This window comes from Musa acuminata, chromosome BXJ3-7, assembly GCF_036884655.1.
Source record: "Musa acuminata AAA Group cultivar baxijiao chromosome BXJ3-7, Cavendish_Baxijiao_AAA, whole genome shotgun sequence".
Classification (NCBI taxonomy): domain Eukaryota; kingdom Viridiplantae; phylum Streptophyta; class Magnoliopsida; order Zingiberales; family Musaceae; genus Musa; species Musa acuminata.
In genome coordinates this window covers 35,715,374-35,743,128 of record NC_088355.1, presented here as the reverse complement: position 1 = coordinate 35,743,128, position 27,755 = coordinate 35,715,374, and the positions used below count along the sequence as shown (strand labels likewise).

Here is a 27,755-nt window from a genome sequence, read left to right as displayed (position 1 = left end):
GGATAATTATTTAAAAAAGGTTATGAAATTGAGAGGGTAAACCTTTTTCAAGTAATAGATCGTTGCCAATGTCATAGATTGATCATCTTTCAAATTATCATAACTCATTAATAAAACTTGATTTTTATTCTTTTCTTCCTCAACAAAATTTGTCTTATAACCTTGATTGTAAGGATTATAATAACATTCATAAGAGTAATATCCATACCTTTTGCAAATATAGCATTGTATTTCAGACCGTTTAGAGTTTCTGCCATGTCCACGCCTCGGTCACGTCCTCGACAATAACCTCGGTCTCTTTGGCTAGAATTTTCTCTAGCATCTTCATTATTTGGAGATTCTTGATTGGTCTGATTTCTGCCTCTTTGTCCTTGTCCTCTTTCTCTTTGAGAATTTGATTCACCTTTATTTTCAAGAGCAAACTTAGCTTTTAGTGCTTGCTCCATAGTTTTGTCTTCTCCTCTTTTTGTAATCCTTTGTTCATGAACTTAAAGGGAACCCATAAGTTCTTCTAAAGATATTTTTTCTAAATCTTTAGATTCTTCAATCGCAACAGCAATAAAATCAAATTTCGGATCTAGAGATCTCAATATTTTTTCTATTACTCTTTGATCATTTACTTGTTCACCATTTCATCTCATTTGATGAACAATAGAAATTATTTTTGAGAAGTAATCATAAATAGTTTTAGAAGTACCTTATTGTAATTTTTCAAACTCAGCTCGTAAAACTTGTAGATGAAGTTTCTTTACCTTATCAACACCACCAAATGCTTTTTGAAGGATTTCCCAAACCTCTTTTGAAGTATTTGCTAGAGCGATGATCTCGAACATTGTATCATCAAGCCCTTGGTCGATCGTGAATAAAGCCTTTTTCTCCTTCTTCCTTCTTTCTTTGAGTTGTTTTCTTCCTTTTGCATTCATTGCTCCTTCTGCTAGAATTAGTTCAGCAAATCTATCTTCTACAAACTCCCATACATCTTGGGAGCCTAGAAGAACCTTCATTTGGATGCACCATATGTCATAATTTTCTTTTGTCAATCTAGGGATCTGGATTTTGATGGCACTTGAGGAAAAGGTCATAGCTTAACCTATGCTCTGATACCAAATGTTGAACTTGATAGGAAGAGGGGATAGAGATATCAAATAGAGGAAGAGTAGGACAAGCTTCAATCTTCTATATTTCTCTCAAGAAAATACTTTACAATTTTAGAAACTCTATTTCTCATGACCCAACATATGGGATTTATATAGTCTCCAAAGATACATTACATTAATTGTATTAAAGATGAATCATTCTCTTTCAAGAAACCCTTTCAAAAACCAATAACCATGACTTATCCTTCTATAGACTTTTAATCCATTTTTTCTTCTTGATGTAATGAATCTCCCTCTTGATGCAATGAACCTTTCTTTTGATGAAATGAACCTCTTTATGACACTTGAACTAGTTTAATTCTAACACTTTGGTGGTTCTAATCTCATTGTTAATCCATATATCACATGATCATTTTTAGTTTTAGAAGCTAGATAATAAGAGGGTTAGTTCTGCTAAGTCTGCCTATCATTTTCTTGCTTCTCAGTTGGAATGGTTGATCCTAACGTGGACTAGTTGTATTGTTTGTGGAAGCTTCCCGTGTTGCCTCAGGTTAAATATTTTTGTTGGAAATTTTTGCACCGCCACCTCTCATTGATCATCTCAACTAAGAGCGTGCAGTAATGCTACTACTTGTCCCTTTTGTCAATCTAAAGCAGAAACCATTAATCCCTTCTTTCTGTGCGTCTTTCCTATTAAATTATGGCAACTCTTTAAATCTTAACTAGATATTCAATTTTTAATGAGGGGGCGCAGTGTCCCAATTCTGATGGCCAACCCTTGTGGGTTATAAATGATATTGGTCTTTGGTGAATATGGAGGGCTACGAATGATCTTGTTTTCAACCCCATTGCTTGTTCTGTTTACAAGATTTTTCATAAGATAGTAGAATTTGTTCTCTCTAATGACAAGGCCAAATCTTCTGATAGCATGGTGCATGAAATATGTCCATATCCTATTTGTTGGGTTAAATCTTTTGAAGGATGAGTGAAGATGAATCGTGATAGCATTTCCAACAAGCTACATTGAGGGGATTAGAGTGATACTCGTGACCCATATTAGAAGTGATACTCAAGACCGAATTTTGGTTGGATGTAGGTACCTTGCGGATCGTGATATCATATGTTGTGAAGCTGAGGCAATTCGGGAGGTTTTGATGGCTGCATCAGTGGATGTTCAAACGATTTATAGTTAATTTGATTATATGTGTATTGTTTCTATGATACACTACAAACATAATATTTTCTGGATGAGGATTCTTGTGAATTGCATCATCAAAAGGGATGTGGATTTATGTAAATCTAATAGTGTGTATAAAGAATATCCTAATGAGCCACAAAAAAGCAATTAAAAAAATTCTAGTACCCTTAATTTCATCTTATTCAATTTTGAACTTAACTAACAAATCGATCATCCCTCTTTGGGAGTATTCTATCTAAAGTTGTTTTGGCTTTCGAATCTTGATGATTAAGGTTTCATTTTGTGTAATTCTGCTTATTAATATTTGTATTGTCAGAAGGATGATTCTATGATGAATGGGGACAGTTGGCATAGGTTGTGAAAATTATCAATATTACCGAAGGTTAGTATATTTTTTTAGACAGAAGTGTGGCCCTCTCAATTGGTCAATTTTTTGTGCTCTGATATGCACAACTCCTTTTGTAATTTTATGGTTTAGCTAATATAATTTTTTTTTTGGAGAAAAAAAATCAGTCGTCCTAACTTATCCAAAATGTAGCTTGAATATATATGTTTCCGAATTGCAATTATCCCAAACTTAACTAAGAAGTATCTTGATATCTGATGTAGGCATCTACAAAACCCAACCTCACCATCCTGACACTCTATTTAGCATAGCAGCTTCAAGAGCCTTTCTCAAGTTGGCAAGACTGAAAAGAGTGAAAATTGCAAATAGCTAATATAACTTTGTAACACAAACCAGCAACTTGCAAATTGCTTTGAACTACTGTTAAACAAAGATTTCTGTTTTCCATAGATAATACTGGCTTGAGCTTCCCAGGGCTAGTACAATACACGTTCATTTACAAAGGCTTAAATATATTTCACAATAAAGGATTAATAGAAGAAGAAAGCATAGTACAATACACGTTCATTTACAAAGATTTACATATATTTCAGAATAAAGGATTCATAGAAGAAGCAAGCAATCGTCATACAATCAAAGTGGAATAGGATGTACCAGTAACAAAGAGATATATTCCTTCGTCTTCGTAGAGGAGTTGGTATATCCATCAATGTACTTATAAGTATTTTCTGTTATTCGTGAATAATTAAAAATCCTTTCAAGTAAAGCAATGGAGAATGCAGTCGGATTGAGGCACTCTTCATTTATCTCCTTCCATGCATCGTCAACTAGACCTTGGAGTTTCTTACATGCCACATGCACATCTGTTCCGTACTCTTTCATGTAGCATTGGACTGTGGAGGCAACATGTTCCCTAGTTTGTTCCAACTGCAAATTTCATGAAAAAAGAGGACTAATGATCTACAAACTGAATTCTAAGGGATCCTTTCAGGATTTACATGTTCATTATATTAAAACAAATTGATAGACTATTATCAATAATAAGGTGTAGATGAAGGGAATTTGGGAATCTACAGATGTGGAAGCTTACGAATGGGAATATTTTTGTTTGTACTAGATTTAATGTAAAATCCTGTAAGTTCAGCGAAACTTTGATAATGCAATTGAGTGACACAAGAAATGCTTTTGAGGTGATAAATACAAGCAATATTGAAGACAACCTTTGGAGATTACCTATTAAACCTCAATTATGGTCCATCTCATCTAATTGGAGAATGTATGTTTTTTTTTTTTTTTTTATGTTATCATATTTCTACTATGAGAGATATCAGTGCAAAATTTACTATGAAAAATGTTTATATGATATAAAACACAGCAGATTATCTTATGACTATACCTCATGTGAAGTAATGTCATTCATGATACGACCAATTATTGCAGAAGCTTGGACAATCTTTGGGAAACTAGTAATCCACTCAAATGCCTCCTTAGTTGCTATTTCTCCCATTCCAACAAAAGAAGCACATTCGAGCATAGGATATGCTGAACTTATGAGGGAAACATGTAGATGTTCTTCCAATGTTGGCACGTAATGTTGATCTCTCCATTTGGATTCCTCAAAATAAGCTTCAGATAAATCTTTCATCTGTACCCAAGTAAAACAAAACCATTCCTTGATGTTTGTAATGCATGAGTAGCATACAATCTAAGTTTAATACTGTCGCATCTCAAACGCTTATTGTTTGCATTGGCCATTAGTGTATTCATTTATTACTTATGTAATGCAAATTAATAAAAGTGAAAATAAGATGAACCTTATAATCTCATCACTCACCGCTTCCTTTAGATAGGTTATGCGATATTTCTCATTGGAAGCCAATAAATCTTCAAACTCTTTAAAGGTGTGCATTAGCTTTAGATAATAATCTTTCATGTACTCTGGTAATTGATGAACAACCTTCGCATCCCACCTGCATATATATTTAGTTTCACCATCTTTAGAAAATTAGAACATAAACATACATGTTGTTATTTTGCTATACACAATGATAGTAAAAGGTAATCTGTCCATCGATATAAGATTTGCGAACCTTTGAATTGCCTCAGTTAGTCGTTGGCTCTCCTCCAATGTGCTATAGACATCATATATGTCGTCCAAAATTGAAATATGGGCAATCACCTTGGTCGTTATCACTCGTGCACGAGAATAATAGGGTTCAAAGTATATTCCCAGGATCCAGAAATAACATTCCACCAATCTATCTCGAGCAAAACTGAGATTTTTTGAGGAGACTAAATCATTCCACCACCTTCAAGTCGTTCACAAATCAAAATGGCATTACATATCAATTAATGTTTGATGGGAGGAGGAACTAAGCTCAGCAATTAGCCTTCACTTGTTTACATTAGCAACATGATTGTATTGTTCTTTCTTTATAAAAATCCAGAAGAAATATAGCTCCAGGGAATTCAAAAGTGAGGAAGAGCTTACATGGTGATGTTCTTAAGTTCCTCGCGATGAAGAGATTGCAGCAAATTGAAGTCCAACTTTGCAAGCTCCAGGATGGCATCATCTCGTGTGGCGTCCTCTTGGTATATAGATATGTAATCTCTTGCCAAGAGCCTTCTAATTCTCCTACAGAGAGGTGTCTCGAGGTCAAGAGACACTTGCGTTGTAAATGGTGGTTTAAGATCAGCTAATGCAGACACTAGGCTATTCCTCGTAAAAGAGATGGCTTCATCAAGAATGATCTCCCCATGAGTCCCAAGATAGGCTGCGTTGTACAAGCTTAACAGTCCTTTCACGTCACTCCCCAAGGTAGACATGAAACTCCCTCCCTCATCTTTGAACTTGTTAAAAACATCTACAGAAATACATAAGATTTTTTTGTTCTGAGGGGAAAACACATAAAGCCATATTATCAAAATTAATTTACCGTTTTAAGTGATTACGTGATAATCAATACAATGACTTTTGTGTGTGATTTTTATGTATATATATGTATGTATATATATATATATACATATATATGTATGTATGTATATATATATATATACATATATATATATATATATATATATGTATATATATATATATATATGTATGTATGTATATATATATATATATATATATATATATATGTATATATGTATGTATATATATATGTATATACATGTATATATGTATATATATATATATGTATATATGTATATATATACATGTATATATGTACATACATATATACATGTATATACATATATATATACATATATATATGTATATATGTATGTATATATATATATGTATATATGTATATATATACATATATATATACATATATATATGTATATATATACATATATGTATATATATATGTACATATATATATACATATATATACATATGTATATATACATATATATATATATATACATATATGTATATATATATGTATATATATGTATATATATATATAGAACAAAGTACATCTTTTAATATAGTTGTTATAGGAGATCAAAACGTTTTGGGAAGTGTGAGGTCACCCATGTACAGAGAAGAAATTTCGTAGCAAAATGACCAGCTAATATTGTTAGAAGTCATCGGATTGATTGTTCAGTGACTTCTTTTTTGATGGGCTGATTAAGTTGTCTTCTTAAAACAAAAATCGTCCATCATTTCTAAATTACAAATTAAATTACTTTTGCAAACATAATTATAGATAAAACATACAAATACATCTACTCCAAGGAAACGTAAGAGCATATTACCAGGGGTCACATGATACCCTTCTTGTCTCAGCAGGCGAAACCGGAGAGCAGTATCGTAGAGACCATGATCGTTAAAATCGGCTTCATGGACTCGGTTTAATGCTTCACTTATTTCTTTCTCGAAGTGATAACTCAATCCAAGAAGCTGGATAGAATCGACCAAGTCCATAGTTTGCAAGATGTCGGTAGTGTCCTTGAACATGCTTCTTACCTGCTCCATCAGTTCTGCAGCTCTCTCTTGCATCCTTGCATCACACTCCTGCATCCTCCATAGCAATTAATTGTTCAACCCACAAAACCAAAACAAAGTAGCAAGCGCACATTTTTCATGTTAATGAAACATTAACACCATTCGTTCTCGGAGAGTTTCTTGCCTAAAACTTAGAACATTTGTGAGATATATGTGTATATACATGCCTGTGTACTGGTGGAGGACTGGGCCTGTAAGATAAAGTAATCACCCCAAACGGTGGGATGGTAGCTTCCAGACTTGCGAATCACCACTTCATCACCTGGAACGTTTGGCTGCGAAATCAGGTTCTCCATTCTGATCAGGATGCAAGTGATGAGAGGATGGCGAGAGCCAGCAACCTTGTGTAGCAATTTATAGAGTCTCGAATCTGTTTTGGTTCCGCAAGTAACACGTTTTATGAGAAGAAGATAACGAATGGGCCATCAGGGACTGTACGCTCCTTTTTTATTGGCTTATGTTTTAGCTTATCCATCATCTTTAATTGACGTCCTATGATTAGTTTTGCTCCCACTCTCGTAATAGAAACTATAAATCATGTATATAATCGTATATTAACTTAAGTTTTATTATAAACTCTAAACAGTGTCAAACTCATCATATCAGTCTACTCACTCTCAAACAATAATAATATTATATAAACTATAGTTTAACTTTCAACATTTTTTCCATGTATGTATCAAATGAACTCTCTTTTAATTTAAATTTAAAGGGTTAAATCTCTTTCAAAATCTATCTACATATTCTTGTAGGAGTGATCCACTCATATGCGTTGGTTCATTTTGGGATGCTTCATCTTTATTCAATCATCAAACCTCCAATTTGATTAGTTCAAAGAAATAATTCTCATTTTATTCGCATCAATCACCAAGTAAGTTTCTCTTCATGCCTCGTGACCGTTGGGTTGGCAGCCCACAGATTCAGCCCATAGTGAGCTTGGGTAACCCACAGCCCACACTCTCTCTTAACCTAACTCTAATTAACATTAAAGGGGTGTGGTGGCTATTTTTTAGAGGCAGAAAAAGACATAAATAGGGCAGCAACGTGGGAGAAAAGAACAGCCATGAGATTCCAAATAAAAGGAAAAAAAACAAGCGTGAAAAGGAAGAGAAAGAAAGGAAAGAAGATAAGGACAACGCAGAGAGGTTGTTCTCAATCATCTAGTAGTGTTCTCATCTCAGGTTAGATCAAATCTATAGTAGACTCTTGCTGTGATTACTTAGGGAGGTTTTAGATATTATAGGCAGTGACGTGATCCTTATATCCCAGTTATTCTCGTGTGATTGTTGCTAGGGTTTAGGGCAAGAGATTGAGATTTGTATATTCATTATTCTCATAGTAGATTATCTCTAGTTTGCCCCGTGGTTTTTACCCTTCACATTGAAGGGGTTTTCCAAGTATATCTTGGTGTTCTATTTGATTGTGGTTCTATTTAATTCCGCTGCGTATTATGGTCTTCTAGTATTTGTTCATATACAAAGGTTATTCCTGTTTATATCCCCATCAACTGGCATCAGAACAAGGGGTTTTGGTGATTTAATTTTTGTATTTGAACATGGAGGCCAATAATGTTTATCGCATGATTAGTTTGAATGGAAACAATTGGATGATATGGAAACCAAGAATGGAAGATCTCTTGTATTGCAAAGATTTGAATGAACCTTTGCAGGGGGATAGTGCAAAACCCACAACAATGACAGATAATGAGTGGAAGAGGTTAGATCGAAAAACAATTGGGTTTATTAGACAGTGGCTTAATGATAGTGTCTTTCACCATGTTTCTACTGAAATTTCTACATATTCTTTTTAGAAAAAGTTGGAAAGTCTCTATGAAAGAAAAACAACTGGCAACAAAGCTTTTTTGATTAGAAAACTTGTGAACCTAAAATATAGAGAGGGTGCTTCTATTGTTGAACATTTGAATGAAATGCAAAGTATTACTAACCAGTTATCCTCTATGAAAATGTCTCTTGATGATGAGTTGCAAGCATTGTTACTTCTCAGTTCATTACAAGAAAGTTGGGAGACATTAGTGGTTTCCCTCAGTAATTCTGCGCCAGATGGTGTTGTCACTATGAGTCAAGTAACAAGCAGTTTGTTGAATGAGGAGTTGAGAAGAAAGAGTTCGACAACATCTCAGAATGATTCACAGGCACTTATCTCAGATAACAGAGGAAGGTCAAAGTCTAGAAGCAATTCACGCATGGGTAGAAGCAAGTCAAGATCAAGAAAAGATATTGTTTCCTATAATTGTGGTGAGAAAGGACATTACAAGAACCAATGTAAGCAACCTCAGAAAAGCAAAAAAAAGGGAAAATAAGTTGAGTCTATAAAGTCAAAAGATAATATCACAACTACAATGCAGGGTGGTGATTATTTGATTTTGTCTCATTCTGATGATATTTTTTCTTGTATGTGTCAGGATCTTGAGTGGGTGATTGACACAGGTGCTTCTTATCATACTACACCACAGAGGGAGTTTTTTACTACATACAGGTCTGGAAATTTTGGTATTATCAAGATGGGTAACTATGGCACAGCAGACATCATAGGCATGGGTGATATCCATTTAAAGACCAACCTTGGTTGCAAGTTGGTGCTTAAGGACGTGAGGCATGTGGTTGACTTGAGGCTGAATCTAATTTTAGTTGGAAGGCTAGATGATGAACACTATGAAAGCAAATTTCACAATGGGCAATGGAAGCTCAATAAGGGTTCTCTTGTTATAGCTAATGGAAAGAAATGTCATACTTTGTACAGGTTGCAGGCTAAAGCTTATTGTGAGCAGTTAAATGCTATAGAAAAAGACTTCAGCATGGAGTTGTGGCATAGGCGACTGGGACACATGAGCAAGAAGGGGCTGTAAGCTCTTTCCAAGAGAGAGGTATTACCAGATCTTAGATATATACATCTGAATCCTTGTCTTGATTGTTTAGTAGGTCAACAACATAGAGTTTCATTTGCTAGTCCTGCTTTGTCTAGAAAAATGCATGCCTTAGACCGTGTTTATACAGATGTATGTGGTCCTTTAAGGACAAAAGGTCATGGTGGATCTGTTGATGTTCTTGGTATAAGTGATGCACTTTATTTTGTCACTTTTATAAATGATTTTTCCAGAAAAGTTTGGGCCTATGCTTTGAAGACTAAAGATCAGGTAATTAATATCTTCAAAGAGTTTCATGCTAGGGTTGAAATAAGACAGAAAGGAAATTGAAATGCATAAGATCAAATAATGGTGGTGAGTATACAAGATTGTTTAATGACTATTGCAGGTCACATGGGATCCAACATGAGATGACAGTTCCTGGTACACCTGAGCATAATGCAATTGCAGAGAGGATGAACCGTACTATCATGGAAAAGATCAGATGTATGCTTTTATAGGCCAAGCTACCCAAAAGGTTTTTGGATGAGACTTTGAGTACTGCAGTTGATGTGATCAACTTATCACCATGTACAGCCCTAGATGGTGAAATTACAGAGCATGTATGGTTAGAGAAAGATGTTTCCTACAAGCATTTAAGAGTGTTTGGTTGTCGTGCATTTGCACATATTCCAGACAATGAGAGGTCCAAGTTGGATGGTAAGACTAAATAATGTATTTTTCTTAACTACTCACATGATCATTTTGGTTATATGCTTTGAGATCTAGAAAAGCAGAAGGTGTTCAGAAGCAGAGATATAGTCTTCTTTGAGGATCAAACCTTTGAAGATTTGAAGAAGAAGACACCGGCCAAGACTTCTACAGAAGGATTAGCAGATTGTGACCCAGTTATTCCTTCAGTATATCAGGGTGATGGGGGAGATGTGCAGGAAGATTGTGTAGAGCCTAACGTTGATCTACATGCAGGACATGTTGAGCAAGAAGAAGTAGGAGAGCAAGTTCCAACAGAACCTCAGTTGAGAAGATCTTCTAGACAACGTCAACCTTCCAGAAGATACTCTACAGATGAGTATGTGATGCTTACTGATGCAGGTGAACCAGAGAGTTACCAGGAAGCAGTTGAAAGTAAGCAGAAAGAGAAGTGGTTAGTTGCTATGCAGGAAGAGATGGATGCTCTTCAGAAGAACCACACTTATGATTTGGTGCTACTACCAAATGGAATGAAGGCCTTGAAGAACAAGTGAGTTTTCAGGTTGAAGGCTCAAGAATATTATTCTTAACCAAAGTACAAAGCTAGATTGGTTGTGAAAAGCTTTGGTCAAAAGAAAGGTATTGACTTTGAAGAGATTTTTCTCCTGTTGTTAAAATGTCTTCTATTCGTGTTGCTCTAGGTATTGTTGCTAGCCAGGACTTGGAGGTTGAGCAGTTAGATGTGAAGACAGCTTTCCTTCATGGGGATTTGGAGGAGGAAATTTATATGGAGCAAATAGAAGGCTTCAAAGTTAAAGGTAAAGAGAACTTTGTCTGCAAATTGAAGAAGAGCTTGTATGGGCTAAAGCAAGCTCCAAGACAGTGGTATAGAAAGTTTGATTCATTTATGATAGAAAATGGATACAAAAGAACGGCTTCAAATCATTGTGTGTACATCAAATGGTTTGGTGAGGATTTTATTATTCTCTTACTTTATGTTGATGACATGCTTATTCTTGGAAAAGATACGTCTAAAATTGATAGGTTGAAGAAGGAACTGAGTGAGTCTTTTGCAATGAAGGACATGGGGCCAGCAAAGCAAATACTAGGTATGCAGATTTCCCGTGACAGGAAAAATAAGAAAATTTGGTTGTCACAGGAGAAATACATCGAGAAGATATTGGAAAGATTCAGTATGAGCAATGCAAAACCAGTCGGTTCTCCTCTTGCATGTCACTTCAAGTTGGGCTCAGAACAGAGTCCGTCAACTGATGAGGAGAAGGAGAAAATGCAAAAGATTCCTTATACTTCAGTAGTTGGAAGTTTAATATATGTAATGGTATGTACGAGGCCAGATATCACATATGCAGTTGGTGTTACTAGCAGATTTCTTGCAAATCCAAGCAAAGAGCACTGGGCAGTAATGAAGTGAATTTTTAGATATCTCAAAGGGAGCTCTAAGGTTTGTTTAAGCTTTGGAGGTGGACCACATGTGTTGATAGGATACACAGATGCAGATATGACAAGAGATATAGATACAAGAAAGTCTACTTCAGGTTATGTACTTACTTTTACAGGGGGAGCTGTGTCATGGCAATCTAGGTTGCAAAGGTGTATTGCTCTCTCTACCATAGAAGCAGAATATAATGCTGCTACAGAGGTATGCAAAGAAATGTTATGGATGAAAGAATTCTTATGGGCTGAAGGGGGAGGTTGTTGGGCTGGCAACCCACAGATTCAGCCCATAGTGGGCTTGGGCAGCCCACAGCCCACACCCCCTCTTAACCTAACTCTAATTAACATTAGAGGGGCGTGGTGGCTATTTTTTGGAGGCAAAAAAAGGCACAAATAGGGCAGCAACATGGGAGAAAAGAACAGCCACAGGATTCCAAAGAAAAGAAACAAAAACAAGGCAGAAAAGGAAGAGAAAGAAAGGGAAGAAGACAAGGATAACGCAGAGAGGCTGTTCTCAATCATCTAGCAGTGTTCTCATCTCAGGTTAGATCAAATCTATAGTAGACTCTTGCTGTGATTACTTAGGAAGGTTTTAGATATTGTAAGTAATGACGTGATCCTTGTATCCCAATTATTCTCTTATGATTGTTGCTAGGGTTTAGGGCAAGAGATTGAGATTTGTATATTCATTATTCTCATAGTGGATTATCTTTAGTTTGCCCCGTAGTTTTTACCCTTCACATTGAAGGAGTTTTCCACATATATCTTGGTGTTCTATTTGATTGTGGTTTCATTTAATTCCGCTGCGTATTATGGTCTTCTAGTATTTATTCATATATAAAAGTTATTCTTGTTTATATCCCCATCAGTAACTTCTCTAGATGGCTTCCCTCTCACAAAGATGCTGCGGCAACACCTACTCAAGATGGCTTCCCCCTCACAAAGATGTTGTCGCAACACCTACTGCCATGTTCAATGTCTGGATTTTGTCGCCTGAGATAGATATTTGTAATATTTAATTACAATCACATTGCGCCATATGCAAGGATATATAAAATAATTAATTAAAAAATAACATGACATAACATAACGACAAATTAAAACACAAAAGGGTTCATGCTAGAGAAGGTGTTTGAGACCAATTTTGAGCATAATATTGAGCGAGGAATTCCAAATCCTATCAAAGTAGATATTAAGTTCAATAGTTTCATTTTGATTTGTTGTTAAGATTAAGATATAATCAAGGAATCTATAGATTTTGTTGTTCGGAGTAATCAAGTTTCAGGAATAGAATTCTCAAATATTTTTCCCACATGTGGATGTGTGTGGCCACGGCATAGTACTAAAGCAGCAATTACTAATTTCATAGAAGGTGCACGAGGGATCGTCTCTTTGATATAAATATGTTAACATACAAAAAAAAAAAAGTTCACATGAGATTTTTAGATGAAAGGATTTGGAAGTTGATTGCCCACATGTCGATGCTCTCACATGCTTGGCGAGGCCGACATGGGATAAACTTAAATCTATGAATTATTCGAATCTATAATGATATATTTATGCCATCATTACGAAACCCAAGGATGTATGACCTAAGCAATGTAGATTCAATAGGGTTTATTTTCTTTCACCATTAGCAAACGGGATTTGATTTCATGGTCATACTATTAATCGTTATCAGCTAATCTACTGTGTACATATCATTCATTGAACGTTTTGGAGATTATCTAAATCTGGATGTACGTATTGTTAGATCATCTAAATCTGCTGCGTATATACTATTCATCGAATGTTTTGTTATCAGCTAATCTGATATCGTCAAGTGGTATAACATGATAAAGTAGTCTCCACACACGCTCGGATGAAAGGCTGCAGACTTGCGAACCACAACCTCATCACCTGGACCAAGTGACTGCAATCCCATAGTCTCCATTTTTTACGTGGAAACTAAACCCGGGAGGTGGCGAGAGCCTATTGCCTCGTGTTGGAATTTATAAGAAAAAACATTCGGTAGTTGTAGTAGAAAAACAACTCTTAGCCACAACTATCCACTTTGTGGAGGTTATGCTCCTCTTTGTCATTCATCGATCGTCTGTCAATTTCCTATGACTAAAAAAACGATTGCATCCACACATGGCCTCGTCACAGAGAGTCTGAGGTCGTATTCCTCATGGTGGTCCATGACTAACATATAAGGTTCTTTGTTAGCTCCATCAATCTCAATGAAACTATGATGGTTACGTGAAAGGGGACCGGTATGAGGTTATGTTCCTCCTACTAGCCCATTAATAATGAAGAAATAAATCTATCACGCTATATAATTCAATTGTGATTTAGCAATGAGATCAATTGGATTTTAATTAAAAGTATATACTCGAATCCAATTTAAATATTTAAATAATAATTAGCTAATTTTAAATTAAAAAAGGACGTACTCAAAAGCTCTCACCAATGTGGGATCGGGATATACAATCTTACTTTTAAATATTTAAGGATTATTTTCCTGACTTAAATCTTAAACTTAAATAAGTTAAAAATCGATATGTATTCATCTTATCTGCTTAAATTATATTTAACATATTTAAATAAAAGAAAACATGTTGGAATTCAACTTGAAGATCAGATTTGTATTTTACTTAATATAGAAAAATTATACTCAAAACATGTTGGATTTTACTTGACTCAAATTCAAATAAATACGTGTTTCCATCAAATAAATACAAGTATTCAAATAAATACTTTGTGAGTCTGTTTTCGTGTTTGACGCACTTCGGCGAACACGTAGATGTGCTTATCTCTTCTCTGTGGTGGATGACTTCAATACGGGGAGTCACCTGTAACTGCAGCCTCAAATGAGATGTACATTTGGACTTATATGTGAGCTACAGCTACAGTTTTGTTTTTTTTTTTGGGAAAAAGAGAATGAAGTGGCACTTGAAGAAAGAGAGTTACAGCTGCTCGACAGGGCTGTCGCATCAGCCTTCCCAAAAACAAAAAAAGATGATTGTGACCAGAAGTGTTAAGTTGCGCTCGTACGAAGGGTAGCATCAGTCAAGACAGCAGACTCAGAGCATATCCAAATCTTGCTTAAGCCCTCCTGCTCTGTAAAATGTAGGGCTTCAAGAATTGCTATCTAGGAATCAGATGCGTATGTATAGCCGTTTACACAATTGATCATGTTAGCTGAAGCATATTTAGGGCTTCAAAAGAATTGCTAATCCTTTCACTATTACAGTATCATGTGCTTTAATTGTAGTACAATCAATTTCTCGGATATTATTTCCTTAAGTCTATTGGCTGAGCTTGAATATTATTTTGCAAATAATGTTAGAAAGGGTGAAGGGTCTATAATCTATGATCATGGTGGCATTGATATTTTTGGGAATGAGCAACATGTGGGTTTTAGGTAAAATGTAACAATCATTGTGAAAGCTACTTAATACCTAATGAATCAGGACTTTTAGTTCATTCTAGAACCCATGGTAAAATTAGACGATGAAGCCGTTCGGTCCATTTGGTCGAGAGCAATAATAATCTCATCCAATGAGAATGGTCTACCAAGGCTGATATTTGCTCCATGATTATTTTGATGTAATAATGATGTCAGCTATATTTGCTCCATGATTATTTTGATGTAATAATGATGTCAGCTATATTTGCTCCATGATTATTTTGATGTAATAATGATGTCAGCTATATTTGCTCCGTGATTATTTTGATACATGATAAAATTATTTAATCCGACAACACATCATGTTCTTGATCAAAATATTATGGTTTGGTGACTAAAAAATAGCATCATAACATTTTTGTGATGTCGCCGCTAAAAAATTTCCGTTCTTTGATCATAAATTTCAAATTTTTTAAATCATTTTAGTATATATTAGACTATAATGTATTTCTTGATATTTGGTGGTGGAATTGAGAATGAAAATGATTGAGAATGTGTAGGTCTTCCATTTAGCCGCGTGACACATTTGATCTGATTTATTTCGTAAAAAGAAAATATGGTTTTATACATAAAATAATTAGAATAAAAGTGAAATATAAGTGTGTTCGATTACAAAAATAACATAACTTATATGAATAAAATATATAATTTAAAGCTTAAGAAATAAATTTGAAGCTACGTAATCATTATCTTAAAATAAAATCTCTCTCTCTCTCTCTCTCACTCTCTTTCTCGTGTGAGATTAATGAGTGTTCTATCTACGTCTAAATTCAATCAGTAATATTCTTTGTATCAGAATGCTCGTGAAAAGACTTAATTGGACCACTTTCAATGGATTGAACAGAGAATATTTTTAAAAAAAATTAATTGAAAAATAACAAAGGAGAAAATTTAATTCATATTGAGGAATTAAATAAGGATTCGATTTTACTGATAAACTACCCCAAAGAGCCAATTCGAATGGATCCACCTCTTTTTAGTCCTTCAACAATGATTATCATAAAATTGCTAAAAGATTATTTTTTTTAAGAAAATTGTTTTAAAAAACTTTGTCACGCATACATACAACTTTCAAGCCCTATAATAGTTTCTATAATACCTCGAAAAATGCAAACAGCATGGCAGTATCTAACAACGTCAAAACTACCTTTAACCGGAGAGCAAGTAGATCTATCTGGTAAGCATTGTAACACAATCAAATCGGAGAATGCATGTAGTCTTTTATTCATAAAGGCTTGATATCTAATCATACATAGGATTGACAGGAGTAATAAGTGTGGTAACACAATCAAATCGGAACAGGATGGACCAGCAACAATGAGATGTTTTCTTTCGTGTGTGTGTCATCAATGTTCTTGTATATACTTTTCATCATTCATGAAAAGTTGAGTATCCTTTCAAGTAAAGCAATGCGGAATGTGTTATATTTATAATTTCTTTATAAATTCTTTTAATTTCGGTCAACATCCTTGACAGCTTTGCCCTTTAAAAATAAGATATTTTCACTACATATTTTAAAAAATTATAGTTTTACCTTTGAATCAAATATTTTTTACTTTTGTCCACAACTATAAAATTAACTAATTTGATTTTCTTTAATCAAATATTTTGATCAAATTTGATTCTAATCATATTTCAACTACTTGGCTAAATTAGATTCGATCAATCTTATTTTGATCAAATATGAGAACAATTAAATTTTGATTAATTTTTAATTTTAGTCAAATTTAATTTTGATCGGTCTAATTGGCATGATTTAGGGTGCCATACGGAAATAGAAAAACTATAAATTATGATTTTTTTTTATATAATATATTTGTAAATTTTTTACTTGTTAGAAAATATAACAAGTGCTAATATAAAATTTTATTTACTACTTATCTCATTTAATTTAAATCCCATATATAAAGACTATGATTTCAGTTCTTTCTTATCCAAAACGAAAGGATGTAAAATGGTATCAATCTAATATGTATACTACAAAGGAAAACAACTATATGTCCTCCCCCATCATTAATTTTTTCTATGATTGTAATAGCTGGATCATCTAGATCTACATGATAACTGACAGTGATTCATTATAACTATTGTCCTTTCGATGTGTCGGACAACGTTTTGAGATTGTCAAGACTCTCATATCCTTGAAAGACAATGAGCAATAGTTACAAACCTGTCTCTATTCATCACTAGATTCGATCAAATGAAGTTTATCTAACCTTTACCTGTTTATTAACAGGAAGATAGAAGTCAATTGGGATTTGATTTCCTTTATCTCGAATGAGAATGTATGTACAATCGCATAAGTGTAATCTCCTTTCCCTATGGATCACATCAATCTAATTTTTACAGAAGAAGATAAAAAATATTATAAACCTTCCTATCAGCTACATTGCCTGCTCGATTCATTTAATCTATGTCCACGTCACTTGGATCAGATCTACATAGTTGAGTGTGATTCATTGGACGTATTAATTTAGAAATGTAACTAAAGCATGGGCCAATTGAAACATGTGTCTTATATAGGGATGAAATAAAAAAATAATATAATAATTTCACAGGACTATAATATATTGTTCTTGAAAGTCGAGTTAAACAAAATTGGTCTTAGAAAACATTGTTTGTTAATATATGAAAAGTTGAACGTCTAATTTTTTTGTCACGTCTCTCTCCTTTCCTTTCCCATTCCAACTCTCTCTCAAGGTGATTAATTCTACAAGCGGCACCAAGATTAGTAGTTTAGGTTCCAAAATACAAAAAGCTTTCTTTGCAAAAATTGCTAATAGATTTTTTATTGCTAATATTGTCCTTAGTATAACCAATGGAATTGGTCTATCCATGAACTTGGTATATAGTCCTCATCATCGATGTTTAATTGACTATCCTTTCAAGTAATGGTAGGGGAATGCAGTCGACTTAAGGCATTCTTGGTTCAGATCCTCTCATGCGTTTTGAACCAAGTTTTGAACTTTCTCGCATGCCATACTCTTTCATATAGCTTTCCACTATGGAGGCAACATGCTCCATAGATTGCTCACGCTGCAAGTTTCATGAAACAAGATAAAAAATAGCAAGTCGTTTAACTTCTATTGATTCTATTTTTCTATGACTATGTAAACATAAACACATTGGATATTTTTACAAGCATTGCAGCTTCACCAATATCACATGTGTAAAGAAGATTACCAAACTATCATCGATGAGAAGTGGAAGATGAGATGTGAGTTCTTACAGGTGAAATGTCTTATTATTCCACATAAACTCGACATTATGTTTGCACTAGATTTAGAGAGACGAATTTTAGTTAATTCAATAAATTTTGATCTTACAACCGAATGGGTTGACCCATTAAAAATGATATTAAAATGAACCTTTATGGATTACCAAGGAAACCTGGAGATGAGTGTCTTCCATAATTTTTCATGTGATGCTAATTACGTATCATTTTTCCATTCCTTATTCTATTGATGAAGAAGAGCCGAGGGTTGCTCGTTCTCTAAAAAATTGGGAACTAATCATACATGGTTAGAACAGGATCAGAGGGAAGTTTCATCGTTTTTCTTGCGAATCTTGCTTGCTCTACCGTGGACTCCAAGAATTCATGGTTCTTTTGTATAGTTTCATAAATTTTTAAAAAATGTTTTTAGGGTATTCATGTAAGAGAATGTAAGTTAAAGTTGCTCTCTCTCTCTCTCTCTCTCTCTCTCTCTCTCTCTGCGCTGGCTTTGGAGGTTGCATGATAAAAACTTTTTTAATGCTACCTGCTAGTTTGGCATTTTGATTGAATTGGCAAGGTGAGTATAGAGGGGTTTCGCTTATAGCTGTCGACGGGAAAGACCCATTATGGGTTGGTAAAAACTCAACAATGATGATTCATATGATTAGAGATGGTACTGACAGGTGTTTGTTTGCAGGTTGCAAATTTACCTTCGATGCCGACTTCTTCTTTTGTGGAAGTTGCGGTTAGAGAGGAAGTACGCAAGACATCATTCTAATTATTCATGTTGAGATAGACTCCACTCATTTAATGGACGTAAGGATTCCAAATATGCACGTCTTTTTGTGTTTTATTGCCTCTTGTGTCGTTCTCCGTTATTCATGTTTTTTATCTGCCACATCAATTGTTCCGTAGTAGGTTTGAGTGACTCATTGGTAACAAATCCGAATTGTGATGCCATGGTCCATTTGCTAATGAGTTATGATAATTTGAAAGAGGATATGAGATATAGGAGCTTCAAATCACATGTGTGGCATCAAAGAGTTATTTTTAGAAATGGATAAAAGTTATTTCGAAAATATTACATTTGGTGATTTGTCTCAAAGATCAGTAAGAGGCAAAGGTAAAATTATCCTTAAACATAATAATGGCAAAGAATTATGCATTTTAGATATTTATTATTTTTTGATATGAAAAATAATATTTTAAGCTTGGGATAATTATTTAAAAAAGGTTATGAAATTGAGAGGGTAAACCTTTTTCAAGTAATAGATCGTTGCCAATGTCATAGATTGATCATCTTTCAAATTATCATAACTCATTAATAAAACTTGATTTTTATTCTTTTCTTCCTCAACAAAATTTGTCTTATAACCTTGATTGTAAGGATTATAATAACATTCATAAGAGTAATATCCATACCTTTTGCAAATATAGCATTGTATTTCAGACCGTTTAGAGTTTCTGCCATGTCCACGCCTCGGTCACGTCCTCGACAATAACCTCGGTCTCTTTGGCTAGAATTTTCTCTAGCATCTTCATTATTTGGAGATTCTTGATTGGTCTGATTTCTGCCTCTTTGTCCTTGTCCTCTTTCTCTTTGAGAATTTGATTCACCTTTATTTTCAAGAGCAAACTTAGCTTTTAGTGCTTGCTCCATAGTTTTGTCTTCTCCTCTTTTTGTAATCCTTTGTTCATGAACTTAAAGGGAACCCATAAGTTCTTCTAAAGATATTTTTTCTAAATCTTTAGATTCTTCAATCGCAACAGCAATAAAATCAAATTTCGGATCTAGAGATCTCAATATTTTTTCTATTACTCTTTGATCATTTACTTGTTCACCATTTCATCTCATTTGATGAACAATAGAAATTATTTTTGAGAAGTAATCATAAATAGTTTTAGAAGTACCTTATTGTAATTTTTCAAACTCAGCTCGTAAAACTTGTAGATGAAGTTTCTTTACCTTATCAACACCACCAAATGCTTTTTGAAGGATTTCCCAAACCTCTTTTGAAGTATTTGCTAGAGCGATGATCTCGAACATTGTATCATCAAGCCCTTGGTCGATCGTGAATAAAGCCTTTTTCTCCTTCTTCCTTCTTTCTTTGAGTTGTTTTCTTCCTTTTGCATTCATTGCTCCTTCTGCTAGAATTAGTTCAGCAAATCTATCTTCTACAAACTCCCATACATCTTGGGAGCCTAGAAGAACCTTCATTTGGATGCACCATATGTCATAATTTTCTTTTGTCAATCTAGGGATCTGGATTTTGATGGCACTTGAGGAAAAGGTCATAGCTTAACCTATGCTCTGATACCAAATGTTGAACTTGATAGGAAGAGGGGATAGAGATATCAAATAGAGGAAGAGTAGGACAAGCTTCAATCTTCTATATTTCTCTCAAGAAAATACTTTACAATTTTAGAAACTCTATTTCTCATGACCCAACATATGGGATTTATATAGTCTCCAAAGATACATTACATTAATTGTATTAAAGATGAATCATTCTCTTTCAAGAAACCCTTTCAAAAACCAATAACCATGACTTATCCTTCTATAGACTTTTAATCCATTTTTTCTTCTTGATGTAATGAATCTCCCTCTTGATGCAATGAACCTTTCTTTTGATGAAATGAACCTCTTTATGACACTTGAACTAGTTTAATTCTAACACTTTGGTGGTTCTAATCTCATTGTTAATCCATATATCACATGATCATTTTTAGTTTTAGAAGCTAGATAATAAGAGGGTTAGTTCTGCTAAGTCTGCCTATCATTTTCTTGCTTCTCAGTTGGAATGGTTGATCCTAACGTGGACTAGTTGTATTGTTTGTGGAAGCTTCCCGTGTTGCCTCAGGTTAAATATTTTTGTTGGAAATTTTTGCACCGCCACCTCTCATTGATCATCTCAACTAAGAGCGTGCAGTAATGCTACTACTTGTCCCTTTTGTCAATCTAAAGCAGAAACCATTAATCCCTTCTTTCTGTGCGTCTTTCCTATTAAATTATGGCAACTCTTTAAATCTTAACTAGATATTCAATTTTTAATGAGGGGGCGCAGTGTCCCAATTCTGATGGCCAACCCTTGTGGGTTATAAATGATATTGGTCTTTGGTGAATATGGAGGGCTACGAATGATCTTGTTTTCAACCCCATTGCTTGTTCTGTTTACAAGATTTTTCATAAGATAGTAGAATTTGTTCTCTCTAATGACAAGGCCAAATCTTCTGATAGCATGGTGCATGAAATATGTCCATATCCTATTTGTTGGGTTAAATCTTTTGAAGGATGAGTGAAGATGAATCGTGATAGCATTTCCAACAAGCTACATTGAGGGGATTAGAGTGATACTCGTGACCCATATTAGAAGTGATACTCAAGACCGAATTTTGGTTGGATGTAGGTACCTTGCGGATCGTGATATCATATGTTGTGAAGCTGAGGCAATTCGGGAGGTTTTGATGGCTGCATCAGTGGATGTTCAAAAGATTTATAGTTAATTTGATTATATGTGTATTGTTTCTATGATACACTACAAACATAATATTTTCTGGATGAGGATTCTTGTGAATTGCATCATCAAAAGGGATGTGGATTTATGTAAATCTAATAGTGTGTATAAAGAATATCCTAATGAGCCACAAAAAAGCAATTAAAAAAATTCTAGTACCCTTAATTTCATCTTATTCAATTTTGAACTTAACTAACAAATCGATCATCCCTCTTTGGGAGTATTCTATCTAAAGTTGTTTTGGCTTTCGAATCTTGATGATTAAGGTTTCATTTTGTGTAATTCTGCTTATTAATATTTGTATTGTCAGAAGGATGATTCTATGATGAATGGGGACAGTTGGCATAGGTTGTGAAAATTATCAATATTACCGAAGGTTAGTATATTTTTTTAGACAGAAGTGTGGCCCTCTCAATTGGTCAATTTTTTGTGCTCTGATATGCACAACTCCTTTTGTAATTTTATGGTTTAGCTAATATAATTTTTTTTTTGGAGAAAAAAAATCAGTCGTCCTAACTTATCCAAAATGTAGCTTGAATATATATGTTTCCGAATTGCAATTATCCCAAACTTAACTAAGAAGTATCTTGATATCTGATGTAGGCATCTACAAAACCCAACCTCACCATCCTGACACTCTATTTAGCATAGCAGCTTCAAGAGCCTTTCTCAAGTTGGCAAGACTGAAAAGAGTGAAAATTGCAAATAGCTAATATAATTTTGTAACACAAACCAGCAACTTGCAAATTGCTTTGAACTACTGTTAAACAAAGATTTCTGTTTTCCATAGATAATACTGGCTTGAGCTTCCCAGGGCTAGTACAATACACGTTCATTTACAAAGGCTTAAATATATTTCACAATAAAGGATTAATAGAAGAAGAAAGCATAGTACAATACACGTTCATTTACAAAGATTTACATATATTTCAGAATAAAGGATTCATAGAAGAAGCAAGCAATCGTCATACAATCAAAGTGGAATAGGATGTACCAGTAACAAAGAGATATATTCCTTCGTCTTCGTAGAGGAGTTGGTATATCCATCAATGTACTTATAAGTATTTTCTGTTATTCGTGAATAATTAAAAATCCTTTCAAGTAAAGCAATGGAGAATGCAGTCGGATTGAGGCACTCTTCATTTATCTCCTTCCATGCATCGTCAACTAGACCTTGGAGTTTCTTACATGCCACATGCACATCTGTTCCGTACTCTTTCATGTAGCATTGGACTGTGGAGGCAACATGTTCCCTAGTTTGTTCCAACTGCAAATTTCATGAAAAAAGAGGACTAATGATCTACAAACTGAATTCTAAGGGATCCTTTCAGGATTTACATGTTCATTATATTAAAACAAATTGATAGACTATTATCAATAATAAGGTGTAGATGAAGGGAATTTGGGAATCTACAGATGTGGAAGCTTACGAATGGGAATATTTTTGTTTGTACTAGATTTAATGTAAAATCCTGTAAGTTCAGCGAAACTTTGATAATGCAATTGAGTGACACAAGAAATGCTTTTGAGGTGATAAATACAAGCAATATTGAAGACAACCTTTGGAGATTACCTATTAAACCTCAATTATGGTCCATCTCATCTAATTGGAGAATGTATGTTTTTTTTTTTTTTTTTATGTTATCATATTTCTACTATGAGAGATATCAGTGCAAAATTTACTATGAAAAATGTTTATATGATATAAAACACAGCAGATTATCTTATGACTATACCTCATGTGAAGTAATGTCATTCATGATACGACCAATTATTGCAGAAGCTTGGACAATCTTTGGGAAACTAGTAATCCACTCAAATGCCTCCTTAGTTGCTATTTCTCCCATTCCAACAAAAGAAGCACATTCGAGCATAGGATATGCTGAACTTATGAGGGAAACATGTAGATGTTCTTCCAATGTTGGCACGTAATGTTGATCTCTCCATTTGGATTCCTCAAAATAAGCTTCAGATAAATCTTTCATCTGTACCCAAGTAAAACAAAACCATTCCTTAATGTTTGTAATGCATGAGTAGCAGACAATCTAAGTTTAATACTGTCGCATCTCAAACGCTTATTCTTTGCATTGGCCATTAGTGTATTCATTTATTACTTATGTAATGCAAATTAATAAAAGTGAAAATAAGATGAACCTTATGATCTCATCACTCACCGCTTCCTTTAGATAGGTTATGCGATATTTCTCATTGGAAGCCAATAAATCTTCAAACTCTTTAAAGGTGTGCATTAGCTTTAGATAATAATCTTTCATGTACTCTGGTAATTGATGAACAACCTTCGCATCCCACCTGCATATATATTTAGTTTCACCATCTTTAGAAAATTAGAACATAAACATACATGTTGTTATTTTGCTATACACAATGATAGTAAAAGGTAATCTGTGCGAACCTTTGAATTGCCTCAGTTAGTCGTTGGCTCTCCTCCAATGTGCTATAGACATCATATATGTCGTCCAAAATTGAAATATGGGCAATCACCTTGGTCGTTATCACTCGTGCACGAGAATAATAGGGTTCAAAGTATACTGCCAGGATCCAGAAATAGCATTCCACCAATCTATCTCGAGCAAAACTGAGATTTTTTGAGGAGACTAAATCATTCCACCACCTTCAAGTCGTTTACAAATCAAAATGGCATTACATAACAATTAAAAGTTTGATGGGAGAAGGAACCAAGCTCAGCAATTAGCCTTCACTTGTTTACATTAGCAACATGATTGTATTGTTCTTTCTTTATAAAAATCCAGAAGAAATATAGCTCCAGGGAATTCAAAAGTGAGGAAGAGCTTACATGGTGATGTTCTTAAGTTCCTCGCGATGAAGAGATTGCAGCAAATTGAAGTCCAACTTTGCAAGCTCCAGGATGGCATCATCTCGTGTGGCGTCCTCTTGGTATATAGATATGTAATCTCTTGCCAAGAGCCTTCTAATTCTCCTACAGAGAGGTGTCTCGAGGTCAAGAGACACTTGCGTTGTAAATGGTGGTTTAAGATCAGCTAATGCAGACACTAGGCTATTCCTCGTAAAAGAGATGGCTTCATCAAGAATGATCTCCCCATGAGTCCCAAGATAGGCTGCGTTGTACAAGCTTAACAGTCCTTTCACGTCACTCCCCAAGGTAGACATGAAACTCCCTCCCTCATCTTTGAACTTGTTAAAAACATCTACAGAAATACATAAGATTTTTTTGTTCTGAGGGGAAAACACATAAAGCCATATTATCAAAATTAATTTACCGTTTTAAGTGATTACGTGATAATCAATACAATGACTTTTGTGTGTGATTTTTATGTATATATATGTATGTATATATATATATATACATATATATGTATGTATGTATATATATATATATACATATATATATATATATATATATATGTATATATATATATATATATATGTATGTATGTATATATATATATATATATATATATATATATATATGTATATATGTATGTATATATATATGTATATACATGTATATATGTATGTATATATATATGTATATATGTATATATATACATGTATATATGTACATACATATATACATGTATATACATATATATATACATATATATATGTATATATGTATGTATATATATATATGTATATATGTATATATATACATATATATATACATATATATATGTATATATATACATATATGTATATATATATGTACATATATATATACATATATATACATATGTATATATACATATATATATATATACATATATGTATATATATATGTATATATATGTATATATATATATAGAACAAAGTACATCTTTTAATATAGTTGTTATAGGAGATCAAAACGTTTTGGGAAGTGTGAGGTCACCCATGTACAGAGAAGAAATTTCGTAGCAAAATGACCAGCTAATATTGTTAGAAGTCATCGGATTGATTGTTCAGTGACTTCTTTTTTGATGGGCTGATTAAGTTGTCTTCTTAAAACAAAAATCGTCCATCATTTCTAAATTACAAATTAAATTACTTTTGCAAACATAATTATAGATAAAACATACAAATACATCTACTCCAAGGAAACGTAAGAGCATATTACCAGGGGTCACATGATACCCTTCTTGTCTCAGCAGGCGAAACCGGAGAGCAGTATCGTAGAGACCATGATCGTTAAAATCGGCATCATGGACTCGTTTTAATGCTTCACTTATTTCTTTCTTGAAGTGATAACTCAAACCAAGAAGCTGAATTGAATCGACCAAGTCCATAGTTTGCAAGATGTCGGTAGTGTCTTTGAACATGCTTCTTACCTGCTCCATCAGTTCTTCGGCTCTCTCTTGCATCCTTGCATCGCACTCCTGCATCCACCATAGCATAGCAATTAATTGTTCAACCAACAAAACCGAAAGAAAGTAGCAAGCGCACATTTTTCATGTTAATGAAACATTAACACCATTCGTTCTCGGAGAGTTTCTTGCCTAAAACTTAGAACATAAGTGAGATATATGTGTATATACATGCCTGTGTACTGGGGGAGGACTCGGCCTGTAAGATAAAGTAATCACCCCAAACGGTGGGATGGTAGCTTGCAGACTTGCGAATCACCACTTCATCACCTGGAACGTGTGGCTGCGAAATCACGTTCTCCATTCTGATCTAGATGCAAGTGATGAGAGGATGGCGAGAGCCTGCAGCCTCGTGTAGCAATTTATAGAGTCTTGAATCTGGTTTGGTTTCGTAAGTGTCACGTTTCATGAGAAAGAAGATAACTAATGGGCCATCAGGGATTGTACGCTCCTTTTTGATTGGCTTATGTTTTAGCTTATCCATCATCTTTAATTGACGTCCGACAGACTATCTTGCAAGTGGTATGATTAGTTTTGAATCCAATAATATAGGAAAAAGACGAGATACAATTAGTTTTGCATCCATCATCCTTGCTCTCACTCTCATAAATCATGTATATAATCGTATATTAACTTAAGTTTTGTTACAAACTCTAAGTAGTGTCAAACTCATCATATCAGTCTACTCACTCTCAAACTATAAATAATATTATCTAAACTTTAGTTTAACTTTCAACATTTTTTCCATGTGTGTATTAATCGAACTCTTTTTTACTTTAAAGGGTTAAATTTCTTTCAAAACCTATCTACATATTCTTGTAGGAGCGATCCACTCATATGAGTTGGTTCATTTTGGGATGTTTCATCTTTATTCAATCATCAAACCTCCAGTTTGATTAATCGATGAAATAATTCTCGTTTTATAAAATAATTAATTAAAAAATAGCATGACATAACATAACGAAAAATTAAAACACAAAAGGGTTCATGCTAGAGAAGGTGTTTGGGACCAATTTTGAGCATAAGACTGAGTGAGGAATTCAAAATCCTATCAAAGTAGATATTAAGTTCAATAGTTTCATTTTGATTTGTTGTTAAGATTAAGATATAACCGAGGAATCTATAGATTTTGTTGTTCGGAGTAATCAAGTTTCAGTAATAGAATTCTCAAATATTTTTCCCACATGTGGATGTGTGTGGTTGGTTGCACGGCATAGTACTAAAGCAGCAATTACTAATTTCAAAGAAGGCGCACGAGGGATCGTCTCTTTGATATAAATATGTCAACATACAAAAAAAAAAGTTCACATGAGATTTTTAGATGAAAGGATTTGGAAGTTGATTGCCCACATGTAGATTCAATAGGGTTTTTTTTCTTTCACCATTAGCAAACGGGATTTGATTTCATGGCCTTACTATTAATCGTCAGGTTTGTTATCAGCTAATCTGCTATGTACATATCATTCATTGTACGTTTTGGAGATTATCTAAATCTGGGTGTACGTACTATTAGATCATCTAAATCTGCTGCGTATATACTATTC

At 34.0% G+C, this 27,755-nt stretch overlaps 2 protein-coding genes across 2 annotated transcripts; both read right to left on the bottom strand.

Annotated features, from left to right (window-relative positions):
* Positions 1-3,064: 3,064 nt before the first annotated feature.
* LOC135642922 (alpha-humulene synthase-like) lies at positions 3,065-6,955 on the bottom strand. The gene is made up of 7 exons (XM_065159403.1): positions 6,827-6,955; positions 6,410-6,668; positions 5,133-5,505; positions 4,732-4,950; positions 4,476-4,611; positions 4,038-4,286; positions 3,065-3,568 (listed from the first exon to the last, which is right to left on the bottom strand). Exons 1-7 carry the CDS (start codon positions 6,953-6,955, stop codon positions 3,275-3,277), a joined length of 1,659 nt encoding a protein of 552 aa, XP_065015475.1. The 3' UTR covers positions 3,065-3,274.
* A 15,676-nt stretch (positions 6,956-22,631) lies between these two features.
* LOC103992269 (alpha-humulene synthase-like) lies at positions 22,632-26,558 on the bottom strand. Its single transcript, XM_065159279.1, has 7 exons — positions 26,387-26,558; positions 25,965-26,223; positions 24,684-25,056; positions 24,282-24,500; positions 24,043-24,178; positions 23,605-23,853; positions 22,632-23,135 (listed from the first exon to the last, which is right to left on the bottom strand). Exons 1-7 carry the CDS (start codon positions 26,513-26,515, stop codon positions 22,842-22,844), a joined length of 1,659 nt encoding a protein of 552 aa, XP_065015351.1. The 5' UTR covers positions 26,516-26,558; the 3' UTR covers positions 22,632-22,841.
* Between the last annotated feature and the right edge of the window lie 1,197 nt (positions 26,559-27,755).

Coding starts and splice junctions, on each gene's coding strand:
- LOC135642922 (XM_065159403.1), bottom strand. CDS start 6,955: ATGGAGAACCTGATTTCGCAGCCAAACGTTCCAGGTGATGAAGTGGTG. Junction 5,506..6,409: donor AGGGTATCATGTGACCCCTG/GTAATATGCTCT, acceptor GTATTTCTGTAG/ATGTTTTTAACAAGTTCAAA. Junction 4,951..5,132: donor GAACTTAAGAACATCACCAT/GTAAGCTCTTCC, acceptor AACGACTTGAAG/GTGGTGGAATGATTTAGTCT.
- LOC103992269 (XM_065159279.1), bottom strand. CDS start 26,515: ATGGAGAACGTGATTTCGCAGCCACACGTTCCAGGTGATGAAGTGGTG. Junction 26,224..26,386: donor AGTCCTCCCCCAGTACACAG/GCATGTATATAC, acceptor TGGTGGATGCAG/GAGTGCGATGCAAGGATGCA. Junction 23,854..24,042: donor TAACCTATCTAAAGGAAGCG/GTGAGTGATGAG, acceptor ACTTGGGTACAG/ATGAAAGATTTATCTGAAGC.